General features: G+C 37.6%; 2 protein-coding genes across 2 annotated transcripts; one reads left to right on the plus strand and one right to left on the minus strand.

The window, feature by feature from the left end:
- The first annotated feature begins 5691 nt into the window (after positions 1–5691).
- LOC116112666 (glycosyltransferase family 92 protein Os08g0121900) lies at positions 5692–7491 on the plus strand. The gene has a single exon (XM_031398789.1). It carries the CDS (start codon positions 5692–5694, stop codon positions 7489–7491), a length of 1800 nt encoding a protein of 599 aa, XP_031254649.1.
- A 1034-nt stretch (positions 7492–8525) lies between these two features.
- LOC116112676 lies at positions 8526–13653 on the minus strand. Its single transcript, XM_031398796.1, has 9 exons — positions 13192–13653; positions 12608–12644; positions 12449–12527; positions 12301–12346; positions 12094–12192; positions 10794–10862; positions 10345–10702; positions 10080–10228; positions 8526–9646 (listed from the first exon to the last, which is right to left on the minus strand). The coding sequence occupies exons 1-9, from the start codon at positions 13582–13584 to the stop codon at positions 8774–8776; spliced, it is 2103 nt and encodes a 700-aa protein (XP_031254656.1). The 5' UTR covers positions 13585–13653; the 3' UTR covers positions 8526–8773.
- Between the last annotated feature and the right edge of the window lie 1575 nt (positions 13654–15228).

Here is a 15228-nt window from a genome sequence, read left to right on the forward strand (position 1 = left end):
TCTAGCCGCTTTTGGCATTGCAAATCTATCTTGAGCCCACCAATCAACTCACTGAGATTCCCATCTCAAAAACCCCTAACCTTCCCGATGCCAAATGCACGCCATTCACAACTCTCCACCACCTAGGGTTTTGCAAAATTTGAAGACTTGGGGTTGAAAGTAATTGAATGGGAAGAGTGGTTGGAAAACTTGCAATTAACCCATAAACACAAAAACACTTCCAATAACCCATTCTCCTGCCAAAAACAATTCCAAATCAATCTCCAATCAAAGTCAAATTCAACAAACAAGCAAAACCCTAACAAAGCAGTGGATGGCAAAGAAGTGAACGTCGGTGATTGGTTGGGTTTTTCGACCAAAATGAAGAACAAAAACACTCCAAATAATCAATCAAACAAAACCCAAGCTTCAATTTCATCAAACAACCAAGGGTGAAAATCGAGCAAATCCGCTCGTGAGTGGCTCGAGCTCAGCTTAGTCTTGGCTCGAATTCAACTCGTCATTAGTCGAGTCGAGTTCAAGTTCGAGTAGCTCGAATAATCCCATGAGTAGAGTTCAATCATTGTACAAAAAATTCGAAAAACTCGATTAATCTTGAAAAACTTGACTAAAACTTGATTAACCAAGTTGGAATTTGAACTCGAATTCGAATTTTAGATACCGAGTTCTAGTTTGAACTTGATTCATCAGGCTCAACCAGACTCAAACTCGGTACTATAGCAACCGAGTTGAGTTCGAGTACCTAGATACTTGACTCGATTTCACCCCTACAAACAACCATCCTTTCAACAACCAATTTCAACAAAATGTAAAAAACCCTAGGTAGAGTGGGGGGTAGCGAACAGTGGGCTACCGTGGCGAGGAGAATGGGGGTTTTGTAGAGGAAATGTCGGTGAGTTAGGGGGTGGTTGTGTTTTTTTTTTTTTTTTTTTTGGTGAGGGAGGGGTGTCACCGCTAGAATCAGTCATAATCTCGCAAAGGATAGTCGCCTGACGTTACGGATGGGCACTAGCCGGCCCTGCGGGGACCCACCCCGAACGGGGTGAATTTTCCCCGAATTTTTTGGGATTCGGGCCCAAAATTGCCCGCCGAAATTCAGGGACGGGCTGGGATTGGCTTTGCCCCGACCCGTATATGTATATTATATATATTAATTTTAATAATTGAAAATCAAAATCAATCATATATACCTATAGTAATTTTACTATTTGAAAATCAATTATACATTATACAATAACAAATTATAATTGTGTTACTTTAATATGATGGTTTTTATATTTAATATGTACATTATAGATTTAATTTTTTTTTTTTGATGATATGGTCTTTACGTTTAATATGTATATTATATATTTAATTTCTTTTTTGGTTGGTATATATAATTGGGAGAAAATAATAATAAAAGTATAAATTAAGGGAAAAAAAAAAACCCCAAACGAGGAATTCGGGGAATTTTGGGAAACAGGCTTTTTTCGGGGATTCCTTAAACGGGCTTCGAGCTGGGATTAGGGAATCCTCTCGAGCCGGGGTCGGAGACAGTCCCCGGCCCCGCCCTGCCCCGTGCCCATCCCTACCTGACGTGGCAGCTATGGGTGGTGATCGGCGAGTGCAGTCAGGGGTGGAGTTTTGATGGTGGGATGCCGAGGGTTCTTATGCGGGTTAGGGATAGTGACCGTGACACCACCTCTCTTCAAGCCTAACGAATCATGGAGAGATGGATGATTGAGAGAGAGAGGTGGCGATAGTGGGTAAGGGAGGGATTTTTTATGCATAATATTAATTGACCATTATATCCTTACTTATAACAAGCTTTTGACCATTCTATCCTTCTTCACAACGGAATTTACTAACAGATATGTGCTGTGTATATTTTGAAACTTTTCGGATAGGAAATGTCATTAGGTCAAACCTTGAGTGAGAAAAAGTCGCTTACTTTTTTCTTTTATTATTAACAATAGAAATGTACATTCTTATCTTACACATCAGTCTGGGCCCTAAGTCCAACATCTTTATACTATTTTTTACCATTTGGGCTGGCTGGGTTAATTGAACCAACTACACCCGATCTCGCATTCATGGGATACCTATCATGTAAATCGCTTTCAAATGTCAGATCATTACTTAGTTAACTAGTGTTAATCTAACTTTAATGAAACTTATAAATCAAATGAGCCCAAGAGATTGGTCCATCATGTCAAACAAAAATCTCCACTCCATATCATATATTACATGTTTCTTCTTCACCATCATCTAGGATATGTTAAAGAGTTATTATTGAGCAGATTTGGATGATTGAGTTTGTCATTTATATATATATATATATAAAAGATTCAATAGATGAGTTTTCATGCATAAAGAGATCCTTTGTAGTGATCAACACGTTATAAAATATTCAACAAATAGTAGCCTCTCTTTTCCATTTATATATGTCTTCAAACTTACACTAGTTGTATGATTATGATATCTTCTCTTGCATGATTCCAGTTGTACGTAGTGGAGGAGTTCCTTAACGAATGGGTGCCTTGCTCAATCGACTAACACATGGACTTTGAAGTCTTAACTTTATTACCAAGGAATATAAAATTATTAACTTTTGAAACAATTAAAGAATATCCATAATAATCCAATGGAGTCAACACATCATAAAGTTGCATGAAGAATGAAACTTTGGGTACAATTAAAGAACACGCCTTATGCTCGTTAGCTGTAAAGCCACAACCTCCGGCTTCCCTTCTTCTCGCTTGATTGTAGTGCAGGAATTAATTCATCAAAACTTTTCCAACTCCAACACTTCGAATCACCCAATTAAGTCTTTTTTCATTGACTTAAAAGTCTTTAAGAGTTGATAATTGGTCTTTTTATGTTTGTCTCTTTATACAATCAACCAGTAACAAGCAAGAATTTAGAGTGAAAAAGGCATAAAACTTGTAGCAGAAGAGAAGACTGACCGTCGCTATTCCACTAAAAGAATCTATAAACCCTAAAATATCAGAAACCATCAATGCTTCTTGGTGATGGAAACTCCTTAATGATAAATGGTTACATAATTAAGTTGTGAAATTGCGTTGTGGTGGTGATGATGCTGAGTTCATATATTATTTCCAATTATACAGATTATAAATTAACATATATATATATAGTAAAGCAAACGCAACAATATAGTAAGAGCAAGATAGGTATTACATTTTTATAATAGATCAAATCTGGTTAAAATCAGTTTAAAAAAAAAAAGGAATTATTGTAACTGATCATTCATTTGAGGGGTTTCTTCTGTTAAATAAAGAGTTGTTGTATGAATGTATTAAGGCATAAATATGAATATTTCATATTTAATTATTGATACATAAATCTGCACCAACCAGAGAATTCCGATTGATTCTGTCAGAACTAGAATGGATATGGGCGTGATTACAGATAACCAGCAATGGATGAATAATAAATGACAGAGAGATTTTTAAAGTGGTTCGGCAAGTTAGAACTTGAGTCTACCTCCACTATTATCTTATTGTTTTTTTGAGCTTACAAAGAACAGTATAATTCATAGGAAAATTTGCTTAGAACAATTGCCCAGCCCTCAAAAACAAGTTGTGATTTTATATAGCACCCATTTACATGATAGAGTTGAGATAACATTCAAATACGTAGAATTAGGAAGTTGCATGAACTTCGGCTACCTTAGTTGAAATCTAAGTCAATCTGAATATCTTCCTTCCAAATTGAGCCAATCTAAATATCTTCTCTCCTAATAGGGAATTATCCTCTCCGGATTGACTGCACAACAATAGACCCCAAGTTTTTGAAGTGCGTAATCGCACTTCAAAAACTCATCATGTCTTTGATCTGGATGGTTGTCGCACTATAGGCCGCAGTCTCGAATTGAAGAAGTTGCGTTACGCCTGACGCGATCTAAGAGATATGAGAGATCTTAAACACGTGATCTCAAGCAAATGAGCGAGCTTATGAGCTTAATCAGGGAGCATAAAGAGCTCGATCTGAGAACATAAAGAGCTCAATCTGAGAGCATAAAAAGGTCGATCTAAAAGTGCGAAGAGTTCAATTATAAAGCGTGGAGAGCTTGATCTGAGAGCATAGCTAAATTTGAAAGTATGAAGAGCTTAATCTGAGAGCATAGCTCGATTAGAAAGCATGGAGAACTTGATCTGAGAGCATTGCTCGATCAGAAAGCATGGAGAGTTTGATCTGAGAGTATAGCTCGATCAGAAACCATGAAGAGCTTGATCTGACATCATAGTTCGATCATAAAGCATGGAGAGCTTGATCTGAGAGCATTGCTCGATCAGAAAGCGTAGAGAGCTTGATCTAAGAACATAGCTCGATCAGAAAGCGTAGAGAGCTTGATCTAAGAGCATAGCTCGATCAGAAAGCATGAAGAGTTTGATCTGAGAGCATTGCTCAATCAGAAAGCTTGGAGAGTTTGATCTGAGAGCATAGCTCGATCAGAAAGCATGGAGAGCTTGACTTGAGAGCACTCTCGATCAAAAAGCTTTAAGAGCTTAATCTGAGAGCATTTCTCAATCAAAAAGCTTGGAGAGCTAGCGGGCTCTTTCTAATATGAGAGATTTGAGCACGCGATCTGAAGTTAAAGATCAGAGTGATCTAAGCGCGCAATATGAGCGATCTGGCCACGTAATCTGAGAACTCTGATTTGGAATAAGCTTAAGTATTTTGACAATAACTTAAGCTGTAGACCTCATATTTGGATGATTCTTGGACCGTTGGAAAGCTAACTCGAAGGGCTATAATTCTTGTGTTTACCACTTAGCCAGATTCAGATTTATCCTACTCAGATTTTCACATTTGATGACGTGATTATAGATTAAGAAGCTGGGATTTGTTGAAGAAGTTGAGGCTTGAGGGAAAAACATGGAGAGTTGTTGTGAATCAGACCCTCCTTCTAACGCCAAAATGTTGATACATAAATCTGCACCAACCAAAGAATTTCGATTGACCCTATCAGAACCGGAATGGTTGTACGCGTGATTACGGATAACCAACAGTGGATGAATAATAAATACAATAAAGTAAATGACAGAGAGATTTTTATAGTGGTTCAACAAGTTAAAACTTGAGCCTACGTCCAGTGTTATCTTATTGTTTTTTAGAGCTTATAAAGAACAGTATAATTCCTAAGAAAATTTGCTTAGAACAATTGCCTAGCCCCTGAAAACAAGTTGTGATTTTATATAGCACCCATTTACATGATAAAGTTAAGATAAGATTCAAATACGTAGGATTAGAAAGTTGCATGATCTTCAACTACCTTAATTGGAATCTAAGTCAATCTGAATATCTTCCTTCTAAATTGAGTCAATCTAAATATCTTCTTCCCTAATAAGGAATTATCCTCTCGGGATTAACAGCACAACATTAATATATATTTATGATTAGGAGAAAATACGCTAAAATCCTGGATATATACAGTTCACCGTTTCTAATACGAGTTGAATTCCATTAGATTTTAAACCCTATATATTCAGGTTTACATGTGGCAACAAACAGACGTCAGACAGGATACAAATACTTGTTATAGAAGGCGCCCAGCCCAATCCCTCTTCTAGGAAACCTCTTAATCATTCTGTAATCAGGATTCATATTCCTTTCTCAAAACTCTCATATAAACCTTTGCTCTCTCCTTCAGTTTCTGCACACATACAAACAAACAAATAGACAATGGCTTCTGTAAAGAAATCGTCGTCGTCAACCTCTGTTCTTTGTGTACTTGAACAAAGAAAATTGTTCGATTATTTACCTGAAACTCTCCTTCGCAAGAGCTGCAAAACAAACCTCTTATTCGTCTTTCTTTCGCTTCTTTTCTTCACTTTCTTCTTTTCTTATTTCGTGTCCCGCACTGTAATCTCGCCACCCGACTTCGCCTTCCTTCCCGCAAACATCTCCGTGCCATCACCAGACAACTCAAGTGCCAACTTTTCCAATAACGTTTTAAGGGAACAAGTGAATAAGGTCTCTCGACACACTCGTCACGTGTCCTCCATTCAAGATTCTGATAAATTGAAGTCCGCTTCCGTTCTTTTTCCGGATTGGGAGGTTCTTGCAATCGTCTCGCCCGAGACACTGTCCGATTCTGTGGACGGTTTGTATTGTTTTTTTTCAACCAAAGAAATTTCTAAGGCTAGATTTTCGGGGGTTTTGCCGTTTACGAATCTCACGACGTTTAAATGTAATATGCCAAAAAGATTTCGCCGTCAACGGCCGTTCTTTCAACCGGTTTTGACGAAACATCCAGAGAAAGAAGAAGAATCTCTCATTAGAGAAGCCTCCGCCAAGGAGCTCATCAGAACCAACTTCTACGTGTACGAGGCGCTTTCAACGGAGAACGACGTCGCTTTGTTCGCTAAAGGCGTGAACAGACATCAAGGATTCAGCAGACCTCCTCAAGAGTTAAAGTGCGTATTTGGTGATGATAATGATGCTGAAACCGCCGTTAGAACTCCCGTAACCAGCTCATCACAAGAGGTCTTCAGGTGTGCTCAACCGGACTTAACGGCGTTTACTTCTAACAAGCCAATCAAAGTCTCCATAGAAATCACGAATGACAATCTGATCGTGCCTTCCGTGGCGTACTACACGCCCCGGCGCAAGATAGCGGATACCTCTGAGAAGAAGTCGCTATTGTGCGCATCTACGATGGTGTACAACGTGGGCAAGTACTTAAAAGAATGGGTGATGTATCATTCAAGAATCGGAGTGGAAAAGTTTATATTATACGACAATGAGAGCGACGACAATTTAGAAAGTGTTGTTAAGGAACTTAATGATGAAGGTTACAACGTGACGACATTTTTATGGCTTTGGCCGAAGACTCAAGAAGCTGGCTTCTCTCACAATGCATTATACGCTAAGGATTCTTGCAAATGGATGATGTACTTCGATGTAGACGAGTTCCTCTTTTCTCCGTCGTGGGACAAAGAGTCACAACCGTCAGATCATCTGTTGAAATCTTTGTTACCGAAAAAACCATCGATCGGTCAAGTTTCGTTCAGGTGCAATGATTTTGGTCCGTCGGGTCAAACTTCACACCCCGTGGAAGGAGTAACGCAAGGGTATAATTGTTACAGAAGAGTTGAACAGCAACGGCACAAGTCTATTGTTTTGTTAGATGCAATTGATGATTCATTGAATAATGTGATTCACCATTTCGGGTTGAAGAAGATGTTTAAATGGAAGCAAATGGATACGGGATTAGCAGTGGTGAACCATTACAAGTACCAAGCATGGTCAGAGTTCAAGAGCAAGTTCCGAAGAAGGGTTTCGGCTTATGTTGTGGATTGGAAAGACACTGTGAATCTGCGGTCAAAGGACCGAACGCCGGGATTAGGGGTGGAGCCGGTTGAGCCAAAAGGGTGGAGCCAGATGTTCTGTGACGTGAAAGATGATCGGTTGAAGTTGTTGAACCAAAGATGGTTCGGGAGTCAAACAGCAAAAGGGTTGAAAATGGCTTGGGAAAGATGATTGATTAAGTGATGACATAGAGTTAGGCAATTAAACTGTTCCATTATTAGGTTTGTGGTTGAGTTGGGTGTGTAGATTTGGTGGGTACATACAAACGCAGGGAAGAGAAATATACAGAACCATGTAATGTGTTGGGTTTTTTTTTTATTTTTTTATTTTTTTTATAATTGTTTTGGTGTAGTTGAGAAATAGAGAAAGGAATATTATTCTTTTTGATATTGAGCGTTCTTCAATTATTATATTACATTACTGAATCTTTTTTTCACTTGAAAAGCATAAGATTATACCGAAGTGAAAGCAAGTATAATCTCATCAAACAGGCTACGACTGTAACTGCATAAGCAATTGAGTATATAAGATTAAGATGTAATAAGAGGCATCAAATCAAAACTCTTAACCTTAGGGTGAAATTTTTATAAAAGTAAAGGAGGAGGTCCTACTTAGGCTCCCATGTTGCTGGCAAGGAAAAATTCCTGTAACAAATCCAAACGACATCCCAGAAAACGTGGCGAATACAAAGCCAGTCAAGCTTTCCACGTTGGAAAATACTACAACCATAATCTCTTCTTTCAAATTCGACATAACAGCTTATAATTAATCAGTTCGCAATGAGTTTAACCTAAGTCTCACATGATAAATTTGACTAATTATAAACTGTCACGTCAAAATTGTGAAAAAATGTTTGTGAAAAGAGATTATCGGTGTAATATTACTCTTCCACGTTTGTCCATATTATTTTGAATGATAAATGCAGCAATTGTATAGGGGAGTGCATTTACAATAAAAAGATCATAGGACCATATTTCCACAAGAGGAAAGAGGATCATTAACCAAAATGCAGGCCATGTGAGCAGAATCAACAAACCCATTATCTTACTTCTTTTAACCTTCCCATTGTCAAATTAGTAAAGATATAATATAGAACAGCTAACTCGAATTTTGGTTTATTTCCTATTCCATATCCATGTATTTAGCCATTTTAATAAAACATTTGAAAATATCCCAATGTAAAGAATTTGTGTTACACTTACATATTAAACTGTGAATTCCACCAGGTAAAAAAATGGATATATTAATCTGTACAAAATATTTCCCTACACTCTCCGATGTGGCAACTCTTCGGAGTCACGAAAATCAAAGATATGGGAAACATGGCCTGCCTGCCACAATGCTATTCCTATTTGGGCAAAAGATTAAACTTTAAGGAAAACCTAACCTTCCAATACCCCAAGTTGAATTGAAGGGAAATGTCGTTTTTTTTTTTTTTTTTTTTATTTCATAATCAGAGCTGTAATGCCAAATCAGGCTGCTGTTGTGAGCTAATCTGGATATTCGAAATAGGTGACCCCGGCGCAAGGAATCTAACATTCAGGTCAGGTGGAAATGGATGAAACACCTGTTTATTAAATGTTGACAATTCCTGCCAAGATGACTCCCCCTGTAGCCCCAGATCCACTGCTGTATGTGACCTAGAGCCAAAGCCTAGGACCAAGGAATCTTCCGAGTGTCGAATACTTGAGCAATCTGCCACGTTTGAAAGGTTTGAATCATGATCATTTGTGGGCATTGAGTAAATGGGATGGGTGCCATTTCGAACCACGCCAAGCATTCCAGAAGGCACTGAACTATTGTCAAACCTGGACTTTCCAGGTTCTGTGCCAAGCCCTGCTGTCCCCACTTGAGGCGAAGAGTTAAATCCAAAACCACCAGTACCACTAAAACCATTCATACCAGAATGGATTACAGGTCTTGACTGAGACTGAAAACGAGATGCAGGTTTTAACCCACCAAGAGTATTACCCAGAAACATTGGCTCATTTTGGGAGTTAACTTCTCTGTTATTTTCCATATCTTCCCCAACTTGCATAGAATATCTGTTTCCGATAGCAGAGTTTGACCCAGAAGTGGTCGGAGATAGAAGTCTGCTTGAACGGTCACCATACATATAATTATTTGACGATTTCTGTTTTTCAGCAAATAAGTTCTGCTGCTGCTCATTAACCTTGTTTTCTCCTACCCATCCAGGACTTACCTTGACCCCAACAGGCAAAACACTTTCAATTTTCTTTGAAGCAATTTTCCAAACAACTGGTCCAAGATCTGCGGCAAATCGAGCCAAGCTTCTAGCATAACCATGCTCAGAGTTTAGACCAACCTAATTAAATGAATCAATAAATAGATAAGATTACCAACAAGCAAACCTCTACATGGACTTAGGAACACCTGCTACAATATTATTAACAGGCAGATATGTGACCATCTGGATTGGTTGATTTCCTCTAGGTTATTTAATGCATCTATCATCTATTACAATATAACATACAAGTTATTACCAGTTCCATAAAAATAAAGGAATCAATCATTCAGCCAGAAGCAAAAATCTGTGATATCTGTTTCAAATTTCATAATATTTATTCTGATGGAAATTTAACTCCGAATCTCTATCCTCTAGATCACGAAAAATAAGAAAGGGGAAAAAAATATCTCAACCATAGGTCATAACATTGTTGAGTGGCAACAGCTTACCAATTTGAAAAAAATAAATAATAATTAAAACAAAGAATGAAAAGAACTTGAATAACACATACCACCATTAGTTGCTTCAATTCTCCCTCAAAGGTTGTGAAAACAGATGGCTCATGCCCAGAAGACAACGAGTCCTCATAGGTGTCGCGTTTATTCTCATCTAACGTAGATTGTTTTTTCCCATACTTCAACACAGCCTTCACAACAGAAGCTGCAAATAGATCAAGAAAAGAAAAAGGAGACTCAATATACATAGGAAAAAAGGGTGAGAGTCATAATAGGCCCTGAACATGAAGCAGTAGGTCAGAGTCCACTCAAACCACAAACCTGGAAATTCATTCTCCCATTCCGATAACCAGCTAGTATAAGTTTCACCAGCAAGAGAATGAGAGCCATAAGAGGCCCTGTTTAATGCATCAGCAGTCCGAAACTTGAATGATGGCATTGGTCCTTTTCTTAGATTGTGAGCACTAGACCAGTTGCCATTATCTCCTCCATTAGCAAGGGTTGCATCAGAGGAAACCTCACAAGCAGCACGATCAGAAGGAGAGGTGTCAAGTGACTTTTTCAAGCTCTTTGGTGGCCTGCCTCTCCTCACAACTTTTGGTTGAGGTTGTGGTTCACTATCACTATCTTGCCTCAAATTTTCGAAGTCCTTTTTTGCCATCTCTTGAATGGTTCGTGCCTACAGAAACATTTTCAACTGTCACAAAAAAAAGAAAACACAAGAAAGAGAACCCTAAGAAAACACATAACGATCTGAAACCAGATTAAACCTGTCTGAAGTAAATCGTATCTGGTGAATTATATTGCATTGCATTGGAACAAATGAGAAAAACGTCTTTCTGCACAAAGAAAATGATAGCCAAAAGTGTCAAGTTACTCATAGATCAACATCAAACATTTTCACCAGAAAGAAAAGCAAGATTAGTGGAAACTAAATTCCCTCATGAATGCTGCGGAACAACAGAGACTGGTCTCAATTTCAAATTACAAATGGTTTATATGACAACCACACACTCTTAACTATTAAGGAGTCATAATAATGGTTCATATTTAAGTCATAAGCAAGATTGACTCTTGATTCTGCATTACACCATTTTTGGAATGGACCCAGCGTAATGACATTAAACCAAAGATCATAAATAAGTCTCTATCAATCACCATGGACAAATCATTAGATAATGGCCGCACTACGATGCATATTAACAATTATGCATTCTTAATTGAACTGCTGAAGCTTATTTAGCCAAGATAATCTAGAAACTCAAAGGACTCCACATGCGTATACTAGATAATAGTTCAAAGGATGGTCTTAAGGCTATCCAAATAGTAAAAAATAAGACATCTATAAGTGGAGAACAAAACACAAGCTACCACCGTTGACATACATCACTCTTACATCAAGAATGTGGCTGAGAACCAACGGGGTCAAACATAATTACAGAACTTCAAAGCTAATCAAGTATTCCTAATTGCCTAGTCCACACTCAATTCACTCTCCTTATTCTCATAAGATTCTTAATCCAAATCAAATTATCCATCCATTCTTGTGCAATCATTGGTCCTAGTGGTCTTAGGTTGATTTACTTGTATCCAAACGACTATCCTTCAGTTAGTCTTGAAGAAAGAAAAATATAGGCTTTAATTGCAGAATCTGTAAAATATATGGTAGGAGACAGGCTCGAAAATGATGAGTGGTCCACACAGGGTCACAAATGGTGACCAGTCAAATCAGCAACTCATTATAAAAAACTTCAATACTAGACAAGAAGAACCTTACGTAACCAATATGAGTTAGATAATAATAATATTCAAGAATCCCAATTTATTCTCTACACGGTACCACGCTCAAATCCAACGCAAACAGAGTTTTTGAAGTTCAAAATCTAAGTAATGGAGCACGGAATCATCAAATCCACTAGATACAATCCCCATAATTTAACAAAAAACTGAACTGCCATCCGGCTGGTCATTGGGTGCAAAAATCGACAAAGGTTGATTCAAGCAAACTCTAGTCCAAGAAATTTAGCTCGTATATCCAAAATTATCAAATAATAGACGTATTAAACCAACCTCAAATTGCTCCAAGTTGGTATAAGACCCTCCATCTAGTTTCTTCCTCAAAGTAGCGAAATCCATTGGATGAGCAATAATCTCATGGTAATCAGGAAGCTGCATCAAAACAAGGAAATTTTCATCAAATCATGAAACTTTTAATTCAATCATTGCATACATGTATAAAGAAGCAACATTTCTTTACAAAAAAAAAAAAAAATGCACCTCTTCTGAATCCACTGGCTCAGAAAACACCCCGTAAGTGTCCTTCCTGAAAGAAGTTACACACAAACCAATCAAAACCCAATTAGAAAAGCATAACATAATAGTATTGAAAGAACGAAAGAAATTCATAGCAGCTAAAACAACACACTTTTGAAGCCTGTCAAGAACGAACACCAACAACTTTTTGTCTGGCAAAGGCGTCGTGGGACCGGAGTCCACCGGTGACCCTGTCCACATAAAAAAATTGCATAATTCAGTCTAAACTTATTATTTTTTGAATTCCAACAATATCGATATTAATAGATACCACGAAGAGTGTCCGTCGCTTTCAAAACCTTTTCTTCCTGCAAGGAAATTACTTCCATATTAAATATATAAATTATAAATTTAAAAAAAAAAAAAAAAAAAAACACTAAAACCTTTGAAGCATCAAATATCGAAAGTTACAGTAAAAAGGTGTACAACAAGCAAAGAAAAAATAAGTAATAATTATTATTAATAAAGAAAAAGACAAAATTTAAGCTTTCCAGACAAGAGGGTCTGTGCGTCTATTATTTTGGGACGATTAACTACAAACTTCCAGTATAAAATAATAGTACTGCAAAATTTTAAAATAAATTTACGAAATAAAGAAACCAACTACCACTCAAAACATTTCCCCAAAAAATAAAAATAAAAAGTTAATTAATTAATATTGTATGCAGAAAAGAGTAAAAGAAAAGCCTGACTAAGTCAAACACGTCCATTCACTTCCGATCCAACCAACCATAAACTTTAATTTTCGCGCGAAATCCCAAAAGTATTTAAATTTTTATTTAGTTGAAAGAATTTTTTAAAAGTCGATCAACAAAACCGCCAAAATTAATTAATAATACAGGAAATGATGATCACCGTTTGATCAGATCCGGTATGGATGGAGTTGATCTTGCGACGCTTGCCGTCAAGAATCGAATTAGGACCGGAAAAATCGGGCGAAGAAATCGGATAGTGTTGTTGCTGATGGTTAGAAGAATTGTCCAAGCCGAGTAATAACTTGTGCTTCTTCTCTTTGCGCTCATCGTCGTCGTCGACGTCATTGTAATTGGAATTAGGGTTTTGTCGAGTAGATCGGCGGTTAGATTTGAAAGAATTAGGGTTTTGTTGTTGTTGTTGTTGTTGTTGTTGATTACGTTGGTCTAATTGTTGTTGTTTGAGGGACCGTTTTTGGATGTCCAAGAGGGAAGGGCGTCCCTTCTTTTTCTTCTTCTTTGTCATTGTTGCTGTTGCTGCTAATTCACCCCCCATTCTTTCTTTCTTCCTTTCTTTTTCTGTCTATTCTATTCTGTCTCCAAACAGGTACAGCGGACCATTTTCTTTTTCTTTTATTTATTTTTATTAATTTCCTACTCAATTGATTAATATCTGAGATCGGGTTGGTTCGCGTGAACCCCTTTGCCGACGTGGACGGACCGTCACGTGAAATGGGTTGCCTATACACGTGATATATTTATAAAATTAATAATTTACACAAAAACATTCTTATCATCTGGAGTCGTTTTTTCTTGACAAAATCGGACAAACCCTCAGGATCTGTCATACATCAAACAAACCCGATCCGATTATTTAAATTGAATTATAAAATATTTAATTATATTGAATGTACAAATCACACAGACTTTATACTTTATAGTTGATTCTTTTCGTGTGTAACAAACAACATTTAGAATCTCTGAATACAATACAAGCCCCACCAGAATGATTTTGATTTTTTTGGGGTGAGGACGGACGGTCATAATTTCAAAGCTCCTTTAAGCCGCATTTGTTGTTGGTGGTGCAAACGTGGATTTTGTTATTTAATGTCACGAAATTGAACGTGGTAATGTTCATATTGTGACAAAGATTGATTGGATTGGGATTATATGGATTTTAATATAAGATAGTGAAATGGGTTGAGGAAGGGCATAGATTTAGGTGTCTGCATAATGAAACATTTACGATTTACCCAAAGAATCGGTGAGTGGGGTTCTATCATTCATAATGTTGTAGGTCGTGTTTGGCAATAACAAAGCCTCAAAATTGGTTGTGCTTTCAGATTTGTATTGGGCGTTGGCGTTGGGGAGGGTAGATACTTTCTTTATTAATAAATGTTGATACTACTACAATCATTGTAATGGTTATAAATTTGTTCGCGTATGATTTACGGCTCAATGAATTAGTCAAATTAAATTCATTCTTGACTTTTAGATAGATAGGACGAATTAGGGATAATGTGGATAAGTAAAACTATTGAAGGGTTGTTCTCATTCTCAATGCTCTAAGCTTTGTTTGGTTCAAAATTTGGGGGTTTTGAAAAATTTTTTTTGAAAAAAGTTAAAAAAAAGTTGAATTGGGCTGGTATTACGATGTAAGATTTATAAATTAATAAAATGCCCCCTATGTTTGTTTTTTTACAAAATACCTCTTATAATAAAACATTAAAAGTTAATAAAAACACCCCCAACCCACCCTCAAATACCCCCAGTCGGCCACCACCACCGGAGGTGGCCAGAGTCGCCTTATCGGTGTATGACCGGCTGGATCTTGCCTGTCATGCGCCGATACGGCCTTTTTCGGCCAGATCTACGGTGGATATGGCCGGCAAAGGCCAGATTACGGCCAGATCTAGTCGTATTTGCTCTCAATGACGGCTAACAAACGGTCGTCGTTGATGGTCAACGACGACCGTTTGTTGGCCGTCGTGACCGACTGTTACGGCCAAAGATCTAGCCGTCAACGGCCAGATCTTTGGCCTTAGATCTGACCTTTTCCGGCCAAATCCACCGTGGATCTAACCGGAAAAGGTTAAAGCGGTGCACTACCGTCCAGATTCAGTCGGTAGTGCGCCATCCTACCAGATTCCGGAATCTGGCAAATGTGGATTGTTGGGGTGTTTTTGTAATTTTAAAAAAA

The sequence above is a fragment of the Pistacia vera genome, unplaced genomic scaffold (assembly GCF_008641045.1).
Source record: "Pistacia vera cultivar Batoury unplaced genomic scaffold, PisVer_v2 Contig665, whole genome shotgun sequence".
Classification (NCBI taxonomy): Eukaryota; Viridiplantae; Streptophyta; class Magnoliopsida; order Sapindales; family Anacardiaceae; genus Pistacia; species Pistacia vera.